Source organism: Salmo salar, chromosome 11, assembly GCF_965601325.2.
Source record: "Salmo salar chromosome 11, fSalSal1, whole genome shotgun sequence".
NCBI lineage: Eukaryota > Metazoa > Chordata > Actinopteri > Salmoniformes > Salmonidae > Salmo > Salmo salar.
Genome location: NC_138301.1, coordinates 120,608,013 through 120,632,175, shown reverse-complemented (window position 1 = coordinate 120,632,175; position 24,163 = coordinate 120,608,013). Strand labels below are relative to the sequence as shown.

At 43.1% G+C, this 24,163-nt stretch overlaps 1 protein-coding gene across 1 annotated transcript in view; it reads right to left on the bottom strand.

Moving 5' to 3' along the window:
- The window catches only part of tiam1a (TIAM Rac1 associated GEF 1a), a 136,818-nt gene that overhangs the window by 76,941 nt on the left and 35,714 nt on the right, over nt 1-24,163 (bottom strand). The window contains exons 6-10 of the mRNA XM_082958333.1: nt 23,375-23,560; nt 18,357-18,503; nt 17,967-18,041; nt 14,974-15,141; nt 3,418-3,522 (exon numbers count right to left, since the gene is read on the bottom strand). Coding sequence (XP_082814459.1) covers nt 3,418-3,522; nt 14,974-15,141; nt 17,967-18,041; nt 18,357-18,503; nt 23,375-23,560 — 681 coding nt within the window. The remainder of the gene's footprint in view (nt 1-3,417; nt 3,523-14,973; nt 15,142-17,966; nt 18,042-18,356; nt 18,504-23,374; nt 23,561-24,163) is intronic.

Below are 24,163 nucleotides of genomic sequence, written 5' to 3'. Positions count from 1 at the left end.
ATCAAACGCGCCAAATAAATGGACATTTTGGGGATACAAAAAAGGAGTTTATCGAACCAAAGGACCATTTGTGATGTTTCTGGGACATATTGGAGTGCCAACAGAAGAAGATCTTCAAAGGCAAGGCATGAATTATATCGTTATTTCTGACTTTCGTGTCGCACCTGCTTGGTTGAAATATGATTTTCATGTATGGTGGGGTGCTGTCCTCAGATAATCGCATGGTTTGCTTTCGCCATAAAGCCTTTTTGAAATCTGACATGGTGGCTGGATTAACAAGAAGTGAAGCTTTATTTTGGTGTATTGCACATGTGATTTTATGAAAGTTAAATATTTCAAATAATTTCATTTGAATTTCGCGCTCTGCAATTTCACCGGATGTTGTCGATGTTGTCGCTAGCGGAACGTCTAGCCGTAACAGGCTAAACATAGTATCCACGGCAGTATAGAGTCATGGCAGTATGATCGCCATGGGCAGTATGGTCGCCACGGGCAGTATGGTAGCCACGGCAGTATGGTAGCCACGGCAGTATGGTCGCCACGGCAGTATGGTCGCCACGGGCAGTATGGTCGCCACGGGCAGTATGGTCGCCACGGCAGTATGGTCGCCACGGCAGTATGGTCGCCACGGGCAGTATGGTCGCCACGGGCAGTATGGTCGCCACGGGCAGTATGGTAGCCACGGCAGTATGGTCGCCACGGCAGTATGGTCGCCACGGGCAGTATGGTCGCCACGGGCAGTATGGTCGCCACGGGCAGTATGGTCGCCACGGGCAGTATGGTCGCCACGGGCAGTATGGTCGCCACGGCAGTATGGTCGCCACGGCAGTATGGTCGCCACGGCAGTATATAACCATGGCAGTATGGTCGCCACGGCAGTATGGTTGCCACGGTCAATCAGGAATTAATTCCTTGCTTCCTTCTTAAACCTTCTTAGACATAACTAACCCAGGGAAATACTGGTAGCTGGGTTGTTCACCATCACTTCACCCATCCTTTTTACAGTTAAAGTCGGAGGTTTACATACACCTTAACCAAATACATTTAAACTCAGTTTTTTGTTGTTCTGGGATTGATTTGCACTTTTTGCACCAAAGTACCTTCATCTCTAGGAGACAAAACGCGTCTCCTTCCTGAGTGGTATGACGGCTGTGTGGTCCCATGGTGTTTATACTTGCATACTATTATTTGTATAGATGAACGTGGTACCTTCAGGCATTTGGAAATTGCTCCCAAGAATGAACCAGACTTGTGAAGGTAAACTTTTTTTTTCTGAGGTCTTGGCTGATTTCTTTTGATTTTCCCATGATGTTAAGCAAAGAGGCACTGAATTTGAAGGTAGGCCTTGAAATACATCCACAGGTACACCTCCAATTGACTTAAATTATGTCAATTAGCCTATCAGAAGCTTCTAAAGCCATGACATCATTTTCTGGATTTTTCCAAGCTGTTTAAAGGCACAGTCAACTTAGTGTATGTAAACTTATGACCCACTGGAATTGTAATACTGTGAATTATAAGTGAAATAATCTGTCTGTAAACAATTGTTGGAAAAATGACTTGTGTCATGCACAAAGTAGATGTCCTAACCGACTTGCCAAAACTATAGTTTGTTAACAAGAAATTTGTGAAGTGGTTGAAAAACTAGTTTTAATGACTCCAGCCTAAGTGTATGTAAACTTCCGACTTCAACTGTATTTCCGTCTGATCACACAGACACAAAAATAAATAAACTCCCATATCTATTGGATGAAATACCACCACCGTGAAGCATGGAGGAGGAGGAGGTGGGATGGTGTGGGGGTGCTTTGCTGGTGACACTGTAAGAGGCACTTTATTTAGAATTCTAGGAACACTTAACCAGCATGGCTACCACATCATTCTGCAGCGATACGCCATCCCATCTGGTTTGTGCTTTGCGGGACGATCATTTGTTTTTCAACAGGACAATAAACCAACACACATCCAGGCTGTGTAAGGGTTATTTGACCAACAAGGAGAGGGATGGTGTGCTGCATCAGATGATCTGGCCTCCACAATCACACGACCTCAACCCAATTGAGATGGTTTGGGATGAATTGGACTGCAGAGTGAAGGAAAAGCAGCCAACAAGTGCTCAGCATATGTGGGAACTCCTTCAAGACTGTTGGAAAAGCATTCCAGGTGAAGCTGGTTGAGAGAATGCAAAGATTGTGCAAAGCTGTCATCAAGGCAAAAGGTGGCTACTTTGAAGAATCTCAAGTATAAAATCTATTTTGATTTGTTTAACCCCTTTTCTGGTTACTACATGATTCCATATGTGTTATTTCATAGTGTTGATGTTTTCACTATTATTCTACAATGTAGAAAATAGTAAAAAATAATACATATATATATATATGTATATATTATATATATGTGTGTGTGTGTGTGTGTATATATATATATATATATATATATATATATATATATATATATATATATATATATATATATATGTGTGTGTGTGTCTATATATATATATATATATGTGTGTGTATATATATAATATTTATATATTAATTTATAAAAAAATTACAAATTTGTAACCCCTTTTTTGGTGAAGGCACAAAACTATCTTCCATTATTTTTTTTAAAACTGGTACAGGTTACCTCTAGACAAGTCCTGTGACACTTGTGGGAGTCGTAGTCTCCCCTTTCCATTGAAGGGTCATAATAGTTTTGTAGGCCAAACCGTTCGGACGCTACAGACGTTTTGAGATGGTTGCAATGCAAAAACAAAAAAACATATCTGTAGTTTAAACTAATGGATTTTCATGGGGATTTTTTAAAATGATGTTAATTGGATTCGACTCTAGGGGGATAAAAAATAACCTTCAGAAAAACGACTATATTTATCAAAGTGATTCAGGAGTAACATTGTAACTGAATACTACCAACATTAGACAACTATAATGAAAACCCTGAAATTGCTGAAATAAGTAAATGAACTCAATAATGAGAAAATAGTTAGATTAACTGATCATTCAAATAGCAGTGAGAAAATAAATAACATCAAGTGAGATGGCACTTTTTTGCAAAAGAGACAACAAAAATGTAACACCACCTTTTCAGGTTTGGAAAATAATGTTTTCACCTCACAAAAAAAAACGTACCACGTGAAAATAGAATTTCCATTTTCACATGTGAAAAAAAAAGAATTTGCATTTTTACATGTGAAAAAACAAATTTGCATTTTCACAAGTGAAAAAATGAATTTGTATTTTCACATATGAAAAAATGCATGTGGTTTTTCCATAAGGGTACACAAAGATTGCACTCTGTTGAATATGTTTATATATGAAAAATAACAGCACAGTGAATTAGGTTTTGGGGTTACAGTGTCTGTTTGTGGATCCTATTGAACCAGCATGACATATTCCTTCTATTCTCTCTCACCAGATCAGAGATGTCTTCTTCCAGTTTGGGAACATATAGCAGCAGCTGCTCCTCTACACACACCTTCAGACGCAGGTAGAAGTTTGACGGGTCCAGTTTATGGGCCTAGGGATGGAGAGATAGAAGTTAGACGGGTCCAGTTTATGGGCCTAGGGATGGAGAGATAGAAGTTAGACAGGTCCAGTTTATGGGCCTAGGGATGGAGAGATAGAAGTTAGACGGGTCCAGTTTATGGGCCTAGGGATGGAGAGATAGAAGTTAGACAGGTCCTGTTTATGGGCCTAGGGATGGAGAGGTAGAAGTTAGACGGGTCCAGTTTATGGGCCTAGGGATGGACAGGTAGAAGTTAGACAGGTCCTGTTTATGGGCCTAGGGATAGACAGGTAGAAGTTAGACAGGTCCAGAGAGAGAGAGAAAGAGAGAGAGAGAGAGAGATCATTTGCAAAGACATTAACACCAGGGCCAATTCGTTTATGTTAATATTGAAGAGTGCTGCTGAGATTGAAACCTAAGATTGGGGTTATGAGGGCTTGGTTCCAGATGTCAGGGTTAAAAAAAAAGAACAGAAGTTATTAGCCTACTGTTTTTGTCTCCACATGTTGTTGTGTTACAAACGATCTACACAAAATAATCAGTAATGTAGAGGTGAAAGTTTTTGTTTTACATTTGTAAAATATATACATATATATGCACACGAAAAGTATTCCAAACCCTTGACTTTTTCCACATTTTGTAACGTTACAAGCTTACTCTAAAATTGAATCAATTTACACACAATACCCAAAAATGACATCATAATACCCCATAATGACATCACAATACCCCATAATGACAAAGCAAAAAAAGTTTTCTTTAGAAAAGTTAGCTAAATTATTTAAAACAAATTATAAACAGAAATACTTTATTATTTACATAAATCTTCAGACTCTTTGCTATGAGACTCGAAATTGAGCTCAGGTGCATCCTGTTTCCATTGATCATCCTTGAGATGTTTCTACAACTTGATGGGAGTCCACCTGTGGTAAATTAAATAGACTGGACATGATTTGGAAATGCACACACCTGTCTATATAAGGTCCCACAGTTGACAGTGCATGTCAGAGCAAAAACCAAGCCATGAGGTCGAAGGAATTGTTCGTAGAGATCCGAGATAGGATTGGGTCGAGGCACAGATCTAGGAAAGGGTACCAAAGAATGTCTGCAGCATTGAAAGTCCCCAAGAACACAGTGGACTCCATCATTCTTAAATGGAAGAAGTTTGGCACCATCAAGACTCTTCCTAGAGCTGGCCGCCCGGCCAAACTGAGCAATCGGAGGAGAAGGGCCTTGGTCAGGGAGGTGACCAAGTACCCGATGGTCACTATGACAGAGCTCCAGAGTGTCCTCTGTGGAGATGGGAGAACCTTCCAGAAGGTCAACCATCTCTGCAGCACTCCAGAGTTCCTCTGTGGAGACTAGAGAACCTTCCAGAAGGACAACCATCTCTTCAGCACTCCAGAGTTCCTCTGTGGAGACTAGAGAACCTTCCAGAAGGACAACCATCTCTGCAGCACTCCACCAATCAGGCCTTTATGGTAGAGGGCCAGACTGAAGCCACTCCTCAGTAAAAGGCACATGACAGCCCGCTTGGAGTTTGCCAAAAGGCACCCAAAGACTCTCAAACCATGAGAAACAAGATTCTCTGGTCTGATGAAACAAAGATTGAACTCTTTGGCCTGAATGTCAAGCGTCATGTCTGGTGGAAACCTGGCACCATTCCTACGATGAAGCATGGTGGTGGCAGCATCATGCTGTGGGGATGTTTTTCAGTGGCAGGGACTGGGGAACTTGTCAGGATCGAGGGAAAGATGAACGGAGCAAAGTACAGAGAGATCCTTGATGAAAACCTGCTCCAGAGCGCTCAGGACCTCAGACTGGGGGAAAGGTTCACCTTCCAACAGGACAACGACCCTAAACACACAGCCAAGACAATGCAGTAGAGGCTTCAGGACAAGTCTCTGAATGTCCTTGAAGGGTCCAGCCAGAGCCCGGACTTGAACCCGATTGAACATATCTGGAGAGACCTGAAAATAGCTATGCAGCGATGCTCCCCATCCAACCTGACAGAGCTTGAGAGGATCTGCAGAGAAGAATGGAAGAAACTCCCCAAATACAGGTGTGCCATTTTTGTAGCGTTATACCCAAGAATACTCGAGGCTGTAATCGCTGCAAAAGGTGCTTCAACAAAGTACTGAGTAAAGGGTCTGAATACTTGTAAATGTGATATTTCAGTTTTTTTGGGGGGGGGGGAACATTTGCAAAAAATCTAAAAAACGATTTTTGCTTCGTTATTATGAGGTATTGTGTGTAGATTGATGAGGGGGAAAAAATATTTAATCCATTTTAGAATAAGGCTGTAACGTATCAAAATGTTCGAAAAATGTCAAGGAGTCTGAATACTTCCCAAATGTATATGAAAAATTAAACACTGATATACAGTATTCAACCTCCTATATCAATATATGACAGAATCACCTTTGACAGAGATTAAAAATGACGAGTCTTTCTGGGTAAGAGCTCTAAGAGCTTTGCATATTCTTCAAGCTCTGTCAAGTTGGCTGTTGACCCTTACTAGTCAGGAAGGACACCTGTATCGTTGTAGTGACTGGGTGTATTGATCCAAAGTGGAATTAATACCTTCCCCAGGCTCCAAGGGATAATCAATGTCTGGTTTTTTTCTTCTATCATCTATCAATAGATGCCCTTCTTTGCGAGGCATTGGAAAACCTCCCTGGTCTTTGTGGTTGATTCTGTGTTTGAAATTCACTGGTCGACTGAGGGATTTACGTATAAGAAGAGAAGCGATCAGCTAGTAATTAAACAATTATGTTAAACACTATTATTCCACACAGAGTCCATGCAACTTATTATGTGACTTGTTAAGTACACTTCTAAACCTGAACTTATTTGCCATCACAAAGCGGTTGAATACTTATTAACTCAAAACTTTTTTTTAATTAATTTGTAAACATTTAGAAAAAAACATAATTTCACTTTGACATTATGGGGTATTGTGTGTAGACTAGTGACAAAAACCCCCCGTCTATTTAATACATTTTAAATTCAGGCTGTAACACAACAAAATGTGGACAAAGTCAAAGGCTGTGAATACTTTGTTAAGGCACTGTAACCTACTCTCAGAATTAAATTAAAACGGTTTAACCTGTTGGGGATAGGGGGCAGTATTTGCACGGCCGGATAAAAAACGTACCCGATTTAATCTGGTTACTACTCCTGCCCAGTAACTAGAATATGCATATAATTATTGGCTTTGGATAGAAAACACCCTAAAGTTTCTAAAACTGTTTGAATGGTGTCTGTGAGTATAACAGAACTCATATGGCAGGCAAAAACCTGAGAAGATTCCTTACAGGAAGTGGCCTGTCTGACCATTCCTTGAGCTTCTTGACTCTGTTTATTGAAGACTGAGGATCTTTGCTGTAACGTGACACTTCCTACGGCTCCCATAGGCTCTCTGAAGGCGCGAAAAAGCTGAATGATGTAATTCCAGCCCCAGGCTGAAACACATTAACGCTTTTGGCAAGTGCTCTATCAGAGGACAATGGGCTTAGGCGCGTGCACGAGTCGACCCCATGTTTTTATTTTCTATCGTCTTTGGACCTAAACACAGATTCCCGGTCAGAATATTATCGCTTTTTTACGAGAAAAATGGCATAAAAATGGATTTTAAACAGCGGTTGACATGCTTCGAAGTACGGTAATGGAATATTTTGATTTTTTTTGTCACGAATTGCGCCATGCGCACGACCCTTCTTTACCATTCGGATAGTGTCTGGGACGCACGAACAAAACGCCGCTATACGGATATAACGATGGATTATTTTGGACCAAACCAACATTTGTTATTGAAGTAGCAGTCCTGGGAGTGCATTCTGACGAAGACAACAAAAGGTAATCAAACTTTTCTAATAGTAAATCTGATATTGGTGAGTGCTAAACTTGCCGGGTGTCTAAATAGCTAGCCCGTGATGCCTGGGCTATGTACTTAGAATATTGCAAAATGTGCTTTCACCAAAAAGCTATTTTAAAATCGGACATATCGAGTGCATAGAGGAGTTCTGTATCTATAATTCTTAAAATAATTGTTATGCTTTTTGTGAACGTTTATCGTGAGTAATTTAGTAAATTGTTAGCAAATTCCCCGGAAGTTTGCGGGGGGTATGCTATTCTGAACGTCACATGCTAATGTAAAAAGCTGGTTTTTGATATAAATATGAACTTGATTGAACAAAACATGCATGTATTGTATAACATAATGTCCTAGGTGTGTCATCTGATGAAGATCATCAAAGGTTAGTGCTGCATTTAGCTGTCTTCTGGGTTTTTGTGACATTATATGCTAGCTTGAAAAATGGGTGTCTGATTATTTCTGGCTTGGTACTCTGCTGACATAATCTAATGTTTTGCTTTCGCTGTAAAGCCTTTTTGAAATCGGACAGTGTGGTTAGATAAAGGAGAGTCTTATCTTTAAAATGCTGTGAAATAGTCATATGTTTGAAAAAAAAATGTATTTTAGAGGAGTTTGTATTTCGCGCCACGCCCATCATTGGATATTGGAGCAGGTGTACCGCTAGCGGAACGTCTAGATGTAAGAGGTTCTAACCACACTGTCCGATTTCAAAAAGGCTTTACAACGAAAGCAAAACATTAGATTATGTCAGCAGAGTACCAAGCCAGAAATAATCAGACACCCATTTTTCAAGCTAGCATATAATGTCACAAAAACCCAGAAGACAGCTAAATGCAACACTAACCTTTGATGATCTTCATCAGATGACAACCCTAGGACATTATGTTATACAATACATGCATGTTTTGTTCAATCAAGTTCATATTTATATCAAAAACCAGCTTTTTACATTAGCATGTGACGTTCAGAACTAGCATACCCCCCGCAAACTTCCGGGGAATTCGCTAACATTTGACTAAATTACTCACGATAAACGTTCATAAAAAGCATAACAATTATTTTAAGAATTATAGATACAGACCTCCTCTATGCACTCGATATGTCCGATTTTAAAATAGCTTTTTGGTGAAAGCACATTTTGCAATATTCTAAGTACATAGCCCAGGCATCACGGGCTAGCTATTTAGACACCCGGCAAGATTAGCACTCACCATAATCATATTTACTATTATAAAAGTTTGATTACCTTTTGTTGTCTTCGTCAGAATGCACTCCCAGGACTGCTACTTCAATAACAAATGTTGGTTTGGTCCAAAATAATCCATCGTTATATCCGAATAGCGGCGTTTTGTTCGTGCGTCCCAGACACTATCTGAAATGGTAAAGAAGGGTCGCGCGCATGGCGCAATTCGTGACAAAAAAAATCTAAATATTCCATTACCGTACTTCGAAGCATGTCAACCACTGTTTAAAATCAATTTTTATGCCATTTTTCTCGTAGAAAAGCGATAATATTCCGACCGGGAATCTCCTTTTCGGCAAACAGAGGAAAAAAATCACAAAGACGGGGGCGGTCAGGTCACGCGCCTAAGCCCAGAGTCCCTTGATCGGCCACTTGAGAAAGGCGATAATGTGTTTCAGCCTGGGGCTGGGATGACGACATTCAGGTTTTTCCCGGGCTCTGAGCGCCTATGGACGACGTAGGAAGTGTCACGTTAGAGCAGAGATCCTTAGTAAAAGATAGAGATGGAAAAGAAGTTCAAGAAATGGTCAGACAGGCCACTTCCTGTAAAGGAATCTCTCAGGTTTTGACCTGCCATTTGAGTTCTGTTATACTCACAGACACCATTCAAACAGTTTTAGAAACTTTAGGGTGTTTTCTATCCATATGTAATAAGTATATGCATATTCTAGTTACTGGGTAGGAGTGGTAACCAGATTAAATCGGGTATGTTTTTTATCCAGCCGTGTCAATACTGCCCCCTAGCCCTAACAGGTTAACAACAATCATAGTAAGGTACTTAATTTGTTAAACAGAAATGATATGATATTGAGATAAAAGCGGCTGCATTGGCCATTTGAAATTTTGTGTCACGTCTGCTCCTGCTCCTCCAGTACTAACCACCGGTCCTGGGATTCATCATTACGCACACCTGGCGCTCATCATTACGCAAACCTGGCGCTCATCATTACGCGTACCTGGCGCTCATCATTACGCGTACCTGGCGCTCATCATTACGCACACCTGGCGCTCATCATTACACACACCTGGCGCTCATCATTACGCACACCTGGCGCTCATCATTACGCGTACCTGGCGCTCATCATTACGCGTACCTGGCGCTCATCATTACGCACACCTGGCGCTCATCATTACGCACACCTGGCGCTCATCATTACGCGTACCTGGCGCTCATCATTACGCGTACCTGGCGCTCATCATTACGCGTACCTGGTGCTCATCATTACGCGTACCTGGCGCTCATCATTACGCACACCTGGAACTCATCATTACGCGTACCTGGCGCTCATCATTACACGTACCTGTGATGATATTGAAGTTTCTTATAGAGTTACTGCTAAGTAATTAGGGTGAATAAAACAGTCACATCAAAACCACACCCATCATTATTATATTATGTACTTTTTACCCCTTTTTCGTGATATCCAATTGGTAGTTACAGTCTTGTCCCATTGCTGCAACTCCCATACGGACTCGGGAGAGGTGAAGGTCGAGAGCTATGCTTCCTCTGAAACACGACCCTGCGAAGCCGCATTGCTTCTTGACACACTGCTCGCTTAACCCGTAAGCCAGCCGCACCAATGTGTCGGAGGAAGAACCGTACAAGTGGCGACCGAAGTCAACGTGCATGCGCCCGGCCCACCACAAGGAATCGCTAGAGCGCGATGGTACAAGGACATCCTGGCCAGCCAAACACTCCCCTAACCCAGACGACGCCGGGCCAATTGACCCTCATGGGTCTCCCGGTCGCGGCCCGCTGCAACACAGCCTGGGATCGAACCCGGGTCTGTAGTGACGCCCCTTGCACTGCGATACAGTGCCTTAGACTGTTGCACTACTTGGGAGGCCACAACCATCATCATTATATTTCCCAACATGCTCTACTGCAGGTAGATTTTTTAGGATTGTTTTTAATGTCTGTGTTTTTGCATCCACATGGATTGATTTGGATTGATTTGATTGATTGATTATAGTGCTTCAAAGAAAACAATACAGAGTCTTGTATTAAAGCCCCTGTTGTTCTGAATGACTGTGTACTCTCGCTCTCTGTAGCCAATGTGAGTAAAACTTTTAAACAGGTTAACACTCACAAGGCTGCCGGCCCAGACGGAATACCAGGGCATGTTCTCAGAGAATGCGCACACCAGCTGGCAAGTGTCGTCACAGACATTTTCAATCTCTCCTTGTCCCAGTCTGTAATCCCAACATGTTTCAAGCTGACCACCATTGTCCCTGTTCCCAAGAACGCCAAGGTAACTTGAAATAAATGACTAACATCCTGTAGCGCTCATATCTGTAATTATGGAGTGCTTTGAAAAGGCTTCTCATGGCTCATATCAACACCATTATCCCAGACACCCTGGACCCACTCCAATTCACATACCAACCCAACAGATCCACAGATGACGCAATCTCAATTGTACTTAACGCTGCCCTCTCCCACCTGGACAAGTGAGGAAACAACTATGTGAGAATGCTGCTCATTGACTACAGCTCAGTGTTCAACACCATAGCTTGGGACCCTGGGACTGAACACCTCCATCGGTAACTGGATCCTGGACTTCCTGACTGGCCGGCCCAAGGCAGTGAGGGTAGGCAAAAATACCTCCGCCATGCTGACCCTCAACATGGGGGGGCCCCTCATGGGTGCGTGCTTAGTCCCCTCCTGTACTGCCTGTTCATCCATGACTGTGTGGCCAATCACGACTACAACACCATGGTCAAGTTTGCTGACGACAAGACGGCGGTAGACCTGATCACCAACAACAACGAGACAGCCTATAGGGAGGAGGTCAGAGACCTGGCAGTGTGGTGCCAGGACAACAACCTCATCCTCAACGACAGTAAGACCAAGGAGCTGATCGTGGACTACAGGAGAAAGAGGGGGGAGCACGTCCCTGTCCATATCGACAGCACTGTAGTGGAACAGGTCGAGAGCTTCAAGTTCTTTGGCGTCTACATCACTAAGGTCTTAACATAGTGCACACACACCCGAGCATTTGTGAAGAGGGCACGTCAGCGCCCCTTCCCCCTCAGGAGGCTGAAAAGATTTGGCAGATCCACTAAATGTTCTACTGCTGCACCATCGAGATAATCTTCACTGGCTGCCATCAAGGACTTCTGTATCAGGGGGTGTCGGAGGAAGGCCTTAAACATTGTCAGACTTCAGCCACCCAAGCCAGTTCACTCTGCTGCCATCCGGCAAACGATTCCCGGAGCATAGGCTCTCGGAACAACAGGCTTCGAGACACCTTCTACCCACAAGACATACAGCTGCAAAATAGCCATAAGACTGCTAAATAGCCATACAGCTGCAAAATAGCCATACGACTGCTAAATAGCCATAAGACTGCTACATAGCCATCTATCCTGATGCCTAGTCACTTTACCCTACCTTCATCTACATATCTACCTCTAATACCTTATTATTATCTATCCTGATGCCTAGTCACTTTACCCTGCCTTCATGTACATATCTACCTCAAATACCTTATTATTATCTATCCTGATGCCTAGTAATTTCCCCCCTTCCTTCATGTATATACTGTATCTACCTCAAACACCTCGTAGCCCAGCTCATTGATCTGGTACAGGTACTCCCTGTATATAGCTCCACATTGATCTGGTTCTCCCTGTATATAGCTCCACATTGACCTAGTACTTCCTGTATATAGCTCCACATTGATCTGCTACTTCCTGTATATAGCTCCACATTGATCTGGTACTTCCTGTATATAGCTCCACATTGATCTCGTACTTCCTGTATATAGCTCCACATTGATCTAGTACTTCCTGTATATAGCTCCTCATTGATCTGGTACTCCCTGATTATAGCTCCACATTGATCTGGTACTTCCTGTATATAGCTCCACATTGATCTGGTACTCCCTGATTATAGCTCCACATTGATCTGGTACTTCCTGTATATAGCTCCACATTGATCTGGTACTTCCTGTATATAGCTCCACATTGATATGGTACTTCCTGTATATAGCTCCACATTGATATGGTACTTCCTGTATATAGCTCCACATTGATCTGGTACTTCCTGTATATAGCTCCACATTGATCTGGTACTTCCTGTATATAGCTCCACATTGATATGGTACTTCCTGTATATAGCTCCATTCTTTTGTATTTTATACCTCGTGTGTTACTATTTAATTTGTATTAACATGTTTTAACTCTGCATCGTTGGGAAGGGCTCGTAATCAAGCATTTCACGGTAAAGTGTACACCCGTTGTTTTCGGTGCATTTATCAAATAACGTTTTATTTTATTTTGATTTGATTGATTAATATTATGCTATAAAAATCTAAATAACAAAAAAATCTAAACGAATCAATTAGATTTATTGTACTGAAATGGTTGTTCCGGTTAAAATGACGTAGGTAATTTCCTAACCCTGGCAGTCATTCTGAATGCAGGTGAATATAAATTCAAACTATTTGATATCTTAACTACGGCTTGATTCCAATAGAAATTACACATCACTTTGAAAGCCATCATAGTGGGACTTGCAGACCTAATGTGGCCTGTAAACCAGGAGTTTCCTAACACCACCGTGTTAAAGTAAGGCCTTATGATATATGTCAGGGTTTTCCAACCCTCTGGAGTTATCTCTAGATTAACACTAGAATAGAAATAACACTCATGGGAGTTATCTCCAGATTAACACTAGAATAGAAGTTACACTCATGGGAGTTATCTCCAGATTAACACTAGAATAGAAGTTACACTCATGGGAGTTATCTCCAGATTAACACTAGAATAGAAGTAACACTCATGGGAGTTATCTCTAGATTAACACTAGAATAGAAATAACACTCATGGGAGTTATCTCCAGATTAACACTAGAATAGAAGTTACACTCATGGGAGTTATCTCCAGATTAACATTAGAATAGAAATAACACTCATGGGAGTTATCTCCAGATTAACACTAGAATAGAAGTTACACTCATGGGAGTTATCTCCAGATTAACATTAGAATAGAAATAACACTCATGGGAGTTATCTCCAGATTAACACTAGAATAGAAGTTACACTCATGGGAGTTATCTCCAGATTAACTCTAGAATAGAAGTAACACTCACAGGAGTTATCTCCAGATTAACACTAGAATAGAAATGACACTCATGGGAGTTATCTCCAGATTAACACTAGAATAGAAATAACACTCATGGGAGTTATCTCCAGATTAACACTAGAATAGAAATAACACTCATGGGAGTTATCTCCAGATTAACACTAGAATAGAAGTTACACTCATGGGAGTTATCTCTAGATTAACACTAGAATAGAAGTTACACTCATGGGAGTTATCTCCAGATTAACACTAGAATAGAAGTTACACTCATCGGAGGTATCTCCAGATTAACACTAGAATTGTGTGACGTCCTGACCAGTAAAGGGGGTGTTTGTTATTGTAGTTTGGTCAGGGCGTGGCAGGGGGTGTTTGTTATTGTAGTTTGGTCAGGGCGTGGCAGGGGGTGTTTGTTATTGTAGTTTGGTCGGGGCGTGGCAGGGGCTGTTTGTTATTGTAGTTTGGTCAGGGCGTGGCAGGGGCTGTTTGTTATTGTAGTTTGGTCAGGGCGTGGCAGGGGCTGTTTGTTATTGTAGTTTGGTCAGGGCGTGGCAGGGGCTGTTTGTTATTGTAGTTTGGTCAGGGCGTGGCAGGGGGTGTTTGTTTAGGGTGTTTCGGGGTTGTTTGGGTTATGTTCTATGTTAGTGTATTTCTATGCTATTTCTAGTTGGTCTATTTCTATGTGGTGTTTATTGGGTTGACCTTGAATTGGAGGCAGCTGCTTTTCGTTGCCTCTGATTGAAGGTCCTATTTGTAGGGGTGTTTGTTCTATGGGGGTTTGTGGGTAGTTATTTCCTGGTTTAGTGTTTGTTGCACCTGACGGGACTGTTTGGAGTCGTTTGTTTTGTATACGTGTTTATTTTGTTTTTCATTCCTCAAATAAAAAAAAGAAGATGAGTACACATTTTCCCGCTGCGTTTTGGTCCACTCCTTACGACAATCGTGACAATCTAGAATAGAAGTAACACTCACAGGAGTTATCTCCAGATTAACACTAGAATAGAAGTAACACTCAAGTCTAATGCAGTATTAATTTGACACCACGGAGTGTTACATTAACACTCGTCATAATGCAACACTATAATCAGAGTAGTTTTGACACTCTGTAGAGTGGCACCATATGTACTCTGAGATAGTGTTAAAATTAACTCTTTAAATGTTGATTTAACACTGAAAAAGTGTACTGTGCACAAGCTGGTTGTTAGGTGTAGTGTGTAACATGTATAATCTATGTACTAACTTCATCTAAGTAACCCACCTTGCAGACAGTGTCCAGCGTATCTTCTGCAGTCTCCCCTGGTTGAATGACGGCTAGCACAGGCTGGTCGTTAGGTAGACACACCCAGGACGGGGCCAGGTAGTCAGGAACCCAAATCTCACTGTCCACGCTGTCCTGGGGAATAATTTTCAATGAACCCTCCTCCTTCTGGATATGGAAATAGAGGTTTAAGGAGAAAGGGAATTAAAATGATAACAAACTAAATGAATACTATTACTGAAATACTCCATACTATTACCTGAAATACTCCATACTATTACCTGAAATACTCTATAATGTTACCTGAAATACTCCATACTATTACCTGAAATACCTGTTACTAAGACTGCCATCCTGCCTGTCACTAAGACTACCATCCTGCCAGACTCGCTGAATGTCCTTGAGTGGCCCAAACAGAGCCCAGACTTGAACCCGACTGAACATCTCTGGAGAGACCTGAAAATAGCTGTGCAGCAACACTCCCCTTCCAACCAGACAGAGTTTGAGAGGATCTGCAGAGAAGAATGGGAGAAACTCCCCAAATACAGGTGTGCCAAGAAGACTCGAGGCTGTAATCGCTGCCAAAGGTGCTTCAACAAAGTACTGAGTAAAGGGTCTGAATACTTATGTACGTAAATGTAAAAAAACGGTTTCTGCTTTGTCATTATGGGGTATTGTGTGTAGAATAAGGCTGTAACAAATCTCTCTCTCTCTCTCTCTCTCTCTCTCTCTCTCTCTCTCTCCTTCTTACTTCCCTCCAATCTCTTTGTTCCTCCATCCCTCCATCCCCATCTATCCAATTCCCATCCCGTCTGTCTCTCCTTTCCATCTATCCATCATCCCATCCCTCGGTACCATCTCCATCTGTCCGCTGGTAGTGTGTCAGTCTACCTCGGTGGTCCCCTGTTTAACTGTGTGTGTGTGTGTGTGTGTGTGTGTGTGTGTGTGTGTGTGTGTGTGTGTGTGTGTGTGTGTGTGTGTGTGTGTGTGTGTGTGTGTGAAAGAGAGATGGGGGTATCTCACAGACAGACAGACAGACAGACAGACAGACAGACAGACAGACAGACAGACAGACAGACAGACAGACAGACAGACAGACAGACAGACAGACAGACAGACAGACAGACAGACAGAAGGTGGGGGAGGGAGAGAGACAGAGACAGAGACAGAGAGAGATAGAGACAACGTGGGGGAGGGAGAGAGACAGAGAGAGAGAGAGAGAAGGTGGGGGAGGGAGAGAGACAGAGAGAGATAGAGAGAGAAGGTGGGGGAGGGAGAGAGACAGAGAGAGATAGAGATAGAGAAGGTGGGGGAGGGAGAGAGACAGAGAGAGAGAGAGAGATAGAGAAGGTGGGGGAGGGAGAGAGACAGAGAGAGAGAGAGAGAGAGATAGAGAAGGTGGGGGAGGGAGAGAGACAGAGAGACAGAGACAGAGAGAGAAGGTGGGGGAGGGAGAGAGACAGAGAGACAGAGACAGAGAGAGAGAGAAGGTGGGGGAGGGAGAGAGACAGAGAGACAGAGACAGAGAGAGAAGGTAGGGGAGGGAGAGAGACAGAGAGAGATAGAGAGAGAAGGTGGGGGAGGGAGAGAGACAGAGAGAGAGAGAGAGAGATAGAGAAGGTGGGGGAGGGAGAGAGACAGAGAGACAGAGACAGAGAGAGAGAAGGTGGGGGAGGGAGGGAGAGAGACAGAGAGAGAGAGAGAGAGAGAGAGAAGGTGGGTGAGGGAGAGAGAGAGACAGACAGAGAGAGAGAGAGAAGGTGGGGCAGGGAGAGAGACAGACAGAGAGAGAGAGAGAGAAGGTGGGGGAGGGAGAGAGACAGAGAGAGATAGAGAGAGAAGGTGGGGGAGGGAGAGAGACAGAGAGAGAGAGAGAGAGATAGAGAAGGTGGGGGAGGGAGAGAGACAGAGAGACAGAGACAGAGAGAGAAGGTAGGGGAGGGAGAGAGACAGAGAGAGACAGAGACAGAGAGAGACAGAGCGAGATAAGGTAGGGGAGAGAGAGAGACAGAGACAGAGAGAGAGAAGGTGGGGGAGGGAGGGAGAGAGACAGAGAGAGAGAGAGAGAGAGAGAGAGAGAAGGTGGGTGAGGGAGAGAGACAGACAGAGAGAGAGAGAGAAGGTGGGGCAGGGAGAGAGACAGACAGAGAGAGAGAGAGAGAAGGTGGGGGAGGGAGAGAGACAGAGACAGAGACAGAGAGAGATAAGGTAGGGGAGAGAGAGGTCTAACACCAGACAGACAGAGTGAACTCCCCCTACTCCCTGTACCATCTGGCTCCCCTCCTGGTCCTTAGCCCACCAAGGAAGACTGTTCCCATCTTCCCAGCTCTCACACACACTAGTGGGGGATGGACAGAAGGCCAGCTGCATGGTATTGTAACATACACATCCCACTCACCTAACCTAACTTTGGAGAGAGTCTCGACCCCCCGCATTCCCTCTGCCAGAACACACAGTATGGCACATGTGGTGTGTGTGGAGAGAACTCTAACCCCCACAATCCCAGTGGGGCTTTACATAATGTGTGTGTGAGTGTGTTTCCATCTGCAAATAGGTGAAAGTGACAGCAGGCTCTTCCCTTGTTCACGAAATATGGAGCTTACTGTGCTGTCTTCGCTGCTCTCACACACACAGAGTCCTCTCTAGTTGTGTCCTCAGATGAACCATCTTTCTCTCACAACTCTCTCTCTCTCTGTCACTGGGTTCTCTCTAGCTGTGTCCTCAGGAAAGCATCTCTCTCTCTGTCACTGGGTTCTCTCTAGCTATGTCCTCAGGAAAGCATCTCTCTCTCTCTGTCACTGGGTTCTCTCTAGCTGTGTCCTCAGGAAAGCATCTCTCTCTCTGTCACTGGGTTCTCTCTAGCTATGTCCTCAGGAAAGCATCTCTCTCTCTCTGTCACTGGGTTCTCTCTAGCTATGTCCTCAGATGAACCCTCTTTCTCTCACAGCTGTTCCATGTCACCTTTAGAGGTAAAATATGCTTTTGACTCTTACCGATTTCTCACTGGCCGTATCTTCAAACATTCTCTCCGTTGGTTTGATCACTGGTTCCCCTCCAGCAACAAACACCTGCAAACACACACACACACACACACACACACACACACACACACACACACACACACACACACACACACACACACACACACACACACACACACACACACACACACACACACACACACACACACACACACACCATAACATTAGATAGATTAACAGCAGACAACAAAGACATACGTTAACTAAAGTAGAAATAAACAGGTCAAAGTGACTATTTCCAAAACGACACATGTTGTTTTCTTCATTATTTGTGGTATCCAGGAAATAAGGGTTAGGGGTTAAAGGTCAGGAGTCAGGGTTAAAATTCAAAAGGTGACTAACCTGGTTGATGCTGGGTCGACCTTTAACCTTCTTCTTAGATGTGGTGTCCAGCCCCCAGAGGGAAGAGAAGCGACTCCGACGTTTACTAGAGGGGCGGGGCATAGCCTGGGACCGCTTCCTCACCGCGCTCTCTGTACGTACCGCCACCTGAGGGTCAGATCAATATATTGATTGATTAGTTGATTAGAAGAGTGACTGTCTGTTTATTGTTTCTGATTGATTGATTGATTGATTGATTGATTGATTGATATGTGTTACATCATATTCTCAACAATCTATTCAGATCAATAGATTCTAGACTGATTGGCTGAGTAGGCATGGCGCCTTAAAGGCAGCATAGCGTAATCGCTCCTGTAAATATTATAATATTAGTCATAATAATATATATATATAATATTCTAATAAACAATTATAATATAGAATTATAATATATATATAATATTATAATATAGAATTATAATACATATATATAATATTATAATATACATTTCTAATATATAATATTATAATATACAATTATAATATATATATATATACAATTATAATATATATAATTTTACAATATACAATTAGAATGTTATATTAGTCATATTCAGTTGTTTTGCTAGAATTTTTTTTACAAGTTTTGTTTAAATTAACAATGAATATAATTACAATAGAGTATCTCTAAATGTCTTAAACCACCATGGTGTTTCAAAACTATCAAGTCGGTTGGTTTGACTAGCTAGCTAGCTAACATTAGCTAGTTGGTTTGACTAGCTAGCTAGCTAACATTAGCTAGTTGGTTTGGCTAGCTAGCTAGCTAACATTAGCTAGTTGGTTTGGCTAGGTAGCTAGCTAACATTAGCTAGTTGGTTTGGCTAGCTAGCTAGCTAACATTAGCTAGTTGGTTTGGCTAGCTAGCTAGCTAACATTAGCTAGTTGGTTTGACTAGCTAGCTAGCTAACATTAGCTAGTTGGTTTGGCTAGCTAGCTAGCTAACATTAGCTAGTTGGTTTGGCTAGCTAGCTAGCTAACATTAGCTAGTTTGTTTGACTAGCTAGCTAGCTAACATTAGCTAGTTGGTTTGACTAGCTAGCTAGCTAACATTATCTAGTTGGTTTGACTAGCTTGCTAGCTAACATTAGCTAGTTGGCTGACTAGCTAGCTGTTTTGATTTGAATGCTGAAGGTTGAGGAGAATCCTGAAGAAAGAGTGACAGCAGAAATGGCAGGGTGTCATGAGAAGGCAAAGGCACATTGTTGGGAAGACAAACGTGTAGTGAGCTTTCCGGAGCACAGAGACTGTCCAGGGAATCACCCAGGCGGGTGCTGCGTGTTTGGTCGAGGAGTAGTTTGTTAGCTACCTGTGGTGGCTCTGCTCCGAGGTGCACTCACTACCTGTTTATCCGTTCTGGACCATGGATTTCAAGACCGGACCTCGTAACACACTGAAACGTGTGTTACGCTCCTGAGGCTTCACCTGCCGTGACCGTGATGCTCCCTTTCTCCATCCTCACAAAGACATTTATCATGTCGTTTTTTTTTGCCTATTTGTTGAATTATTTAGGTTTAAACTTAATTATTTAGGTACAAACTGCATTTCAGCTTTTAGCAGCCAATGTTGTACATCAAGTCAAATAAATCAATCCAAATTAGTTGATTGTAAGACTCACTAGTGTCTAAGGTCTAATTGATGGCTCACTTAATAACCTTTTACTGCAGTGGGCTAAAACAGGGTCACACAGAGTGATTCTGGGTAATCCGGGTCACACAGAGTGATTCTGGGTAATCCGGGTCACACAGAGTGATTCTGGGTAATCCGGGTCACACAGAGTGATTCTGGGTAGTCTACACAACAAATCTACTTTGAAACCAAAGTATCCACCTCACGCACCTGGTTACGGGCTGAAACAACAAGGAGACACACCTGAAACCATATCAGTGTTTTCATCTCAACTATTACACTTTATATACATCACAGAGGACGGGATTGGCTGAAACGTGTGTCACCTCACCTTCTCAGAGAACCCTATTGCGGTCTAACTAAATGTTATTGGGTCAACGAAAATTTGAGACGTTATCAGGTCTATGATAACTGATCAGCATTTGGGTCAGTGGTTGTGTTACAGTAACTCAAGTGATAGATGTAATCCACTCTCTGTGTGTGTGTTTGTGTGTGTGTGTGTGTGTGTGTGTGTGTGTGTGTGTGTGTGTGTGTGTGTGTGTGTGTGTGTAAAGGGGATATCTAGTCAACCAGCATGTGTCTTCCCGCATTTAATCCAATCCTTCTGAATCAGAGAGGAGCGGGGGGGGGGGGCCTGACTTAATCAACATCCATGTTATTGGTCACACTCCGAATCAGTCTTTTTGTGGTGGGAAAACACACACACACTCCGAATGAGTCTCTTTGTGGTGGGGAAACACACACACACACACTCCGAATCAGTCTCTTTGTGGTGGGAAAACACACACACACACACACACACCACACACACACACACACACACACACACACACACACACACACACACACACACACACACACACACACACACACACACACACACGTACAAATGGACAAACACACATGCACACGTTGAAACACATCCTGGCATTTCTGGGTTAATTCATATTAGAGAAGAGAGATGCATTGAACTGGACACTTCTAGTGTGTGTGTGTGTGTGTGTGTGTGTGTGTGTGTGTGTGTGTGTGTGTGTGTGTGTGTGTGTGTGTGTGTGCCAAATACTTGTCATATAATAATTGAGTCATAATACACTCATACAGAAAACACAAACAAAGGTCTCCTCCTGGTAACTGTAACTGGTCTAGTAGGGTTTTTCTTTAAGGCTTTTAATCCTCAGGACAGAGAACAGGAGGAGAACAGGAGGAGAACAGGAGGAGAAGAGAGATGAACAGAGGAGAAGAGAGATGAACAGAGGAGAAGAGAGATGAACAGAGGAGAAGAGAGGAGAAGAGAGGAGAAGAGAGGAGAGAAGAGAAGAGAGGAGAGGAGAAGAGAGATGAACAGAGGAGAAGAGAGATGAACAGAGGAGAAGAGAGGAGAAGAGAGGAGAAGAGAGGAGAAGAGAGAAGAGAGGAGAGGAGAAGAGAGATGAACAGAGGAGAAGAGAGATGAACAGAGGAGAAGAGAGATGAACAGAGGAGAAGAGAGGAGAAGAGAGGAGAAGAGAGGAGAAGAGAGGAGAAGAGAGATGAACAGAGTATGAGAGAGAAGACAGAACCGACACAAAGACAGGGTGTGTGTGCAACAAACAGGGAGGTAGAAATTGAGGGAAAGAGAGAGAGAGAGAGAGAGACAAACACAAACAGACCCCACAGAGTATGAGTAAACAAAAAGATAATTACTTGACACATTGGGAAAAATTAACAAAAAAACTGAGCAAACTAGAACGCTATTTGGCCCTTAACGCTATGTGGCAGAATACCTGACAACTGTGACTGGCCCAAACTTAAGGAAAGCTACAGTATGTACAGACTCAGTGAGCCTTGCTATTGAGAAAGAAGACAGGCTATGTGCAACACTGCACACAAAATGAGGTGGAAACTGAGCTGCACTTCCTAACCTCCTGCCCAATGTATGACCATATTAGAGACACATATTTCCCTCAGATTAGACAGACCCAATTTGAAAACAAATTAAACATTGATAAACTCCCATATCTACTGGGTGAAATACCACAGTGTGCCATCACAGCAGCAAGATTTGTGACATGTTGCCACAGTGAAGAACAAACACCTTTGTAAATACAACCAATATTTATGTTTATTTATTTTCCCTTTTGTACTTTAACCGTTTGTACATCGTTACAACACCGTATATATCTATAATATGACATTTGTAATATCTTTATTCTTTTGGAACTTCTGTGAGTGCAATGTTTACTGTTCATTTTTTTTTGTTTATTTCACTTTTGTTTAGGGTTCACTTGCTTTGTTTCCCATGCCAATAAAGCCCCTTGAATTGAATTGAATTGAATTGAGAGAGAGAGAGAGAGAGAGAGAGAGAGAGAGAGAGAGAGAGAGAGAGAGAGAGAGAGAGAGAGAGAGAGAGAGAGAGAGAGAGAGAGAGAGAGAGAGAGAGAGAGAGAGAGTGAGGAGGAGACACAGAGAGGAGACACAGAGAGAGGAGAGGGAGTGAGAGAGAGAGAGACAGTTAAGCCTGTATGTGGGAATAGAGGATAAGGGGGCGTGAGCCTGGTATTGAAACTCCAATCACAGCCTGTTAAAGAACAGATTAAAAACCCCTATCTCTCTCTCTATAGGTATTTCCCTGTTACAGGTTTGCCTCTCTCCACTTCCTTATATGGCTCCAGGTGAACAGCCACACAGGTAACAGAGTTTGTTATTAACATTCCACTCATGATGTCACTCCAACTTTGAACATTCTGTTGGAGCTCCGAGGAGCAACACCATGACCTGTGTCCCAAAATGGTACCTTGTTCCCTACGCATCGCATCGCGCTACTTTTGGCACAATGGGCCCTCGCCAAAAGTGCAATGGGGAATAGGGTGGCATTTGGGACACTGACCAGGTGCTAAGCAGGCCCTGCTGGAGAGAGGTGCAGAGTGGCTAGCTATCAGCCAGAGGGGGGAAATCACGAAAGAGGGATGTGTACACCTGAACGCATTGACTGACTTCCTGCAAAACACGCGTCTTCTCTGGGATAATAACGTGTGATTGATTGATGCCCTTGTGATTGATGGGGGGGGGAGGACATTGTGGTTTGGTGGGTTGGTACTCTTCACTGTCAGTGTGTGTGTGTGTGTATATGTAAGTTTGAGTGTGTGTGTGTGTGTGTGTGTGTGTGTGTGTGTGTGTGTGTGTGTGTGTGTGTGTGTGTGTGTGTGTGTGTGTGTGTGTGTGTGTGTGTGTGTGTGTGTGTGTGTATATGTACGTTTGTGTGTGTGTGTGTGTGTGTATATGTAAGTTTGAGTGTGTGTATGTGTATGTATGTGTGTGTACATCAGTCTCACTGTGTGTGCGCTTCTGCACATGCGATTCTTGTCCCCACTCACCAGCGCGTGAAAGGAAGACACCGAGAAGATTCCCAGGCGTCCCATGGCCTGTTTGGTGGCTCTGGAGGCCACGGCTAGCAGACGTTTAGGGTTGGGCAGCTCCCCTCCCTGCAGACTGGACAGGTAACAACGACACCTGAACATGTCCAAGTGGAACTGTTCTAGATTCTGCTCCCACAGGAAGATCTGACAGAGGGGGGGAGAGAGAGAGAGAGACAGAGAGGGAGAGAGAGAGAGACAGAGAGAGAGAGAGAGAGGCAGAGAGAGAGAGAGACAGAGAGAGAGAGAGAGAGAGAGAGAGAGTGAGAGGAAGAGAGAGAGAGAGAGAGAGAGAGAGAGAGAGGAAGAGAGAGACAGACAGACAGGGAGGTTGATTAGTATTGTTGTGTTACGTTACAGGTGGAGTTACTGTATCTAAGGACAGTAAATAAAAAAATTAAAACTCCTTTATTGACTTCAGTTACACCCAGTTGCGTACAAAAACACACTCTTCATCCTGTGCCTGATTTCCCACATCGCCAGACAGGCTCATACTAAACTAAACTACAGGTAAACACTCATCAGCTGATTAAAAGGGATTGAGAGGCAACATGACACTTGCCACAGGGATCAAAGGTAATGACAGGGTTTTAACACCGAATCGGTCTGTTTGTGGTGGGGAAACACACACACACACACACACACACACACACACACACACACACACAACACACACACACACACACACACACTCCGAATCAGTCTTTTTGTGGTGGGAAAACACACACACACTCCGAATGAGTCTCTTTG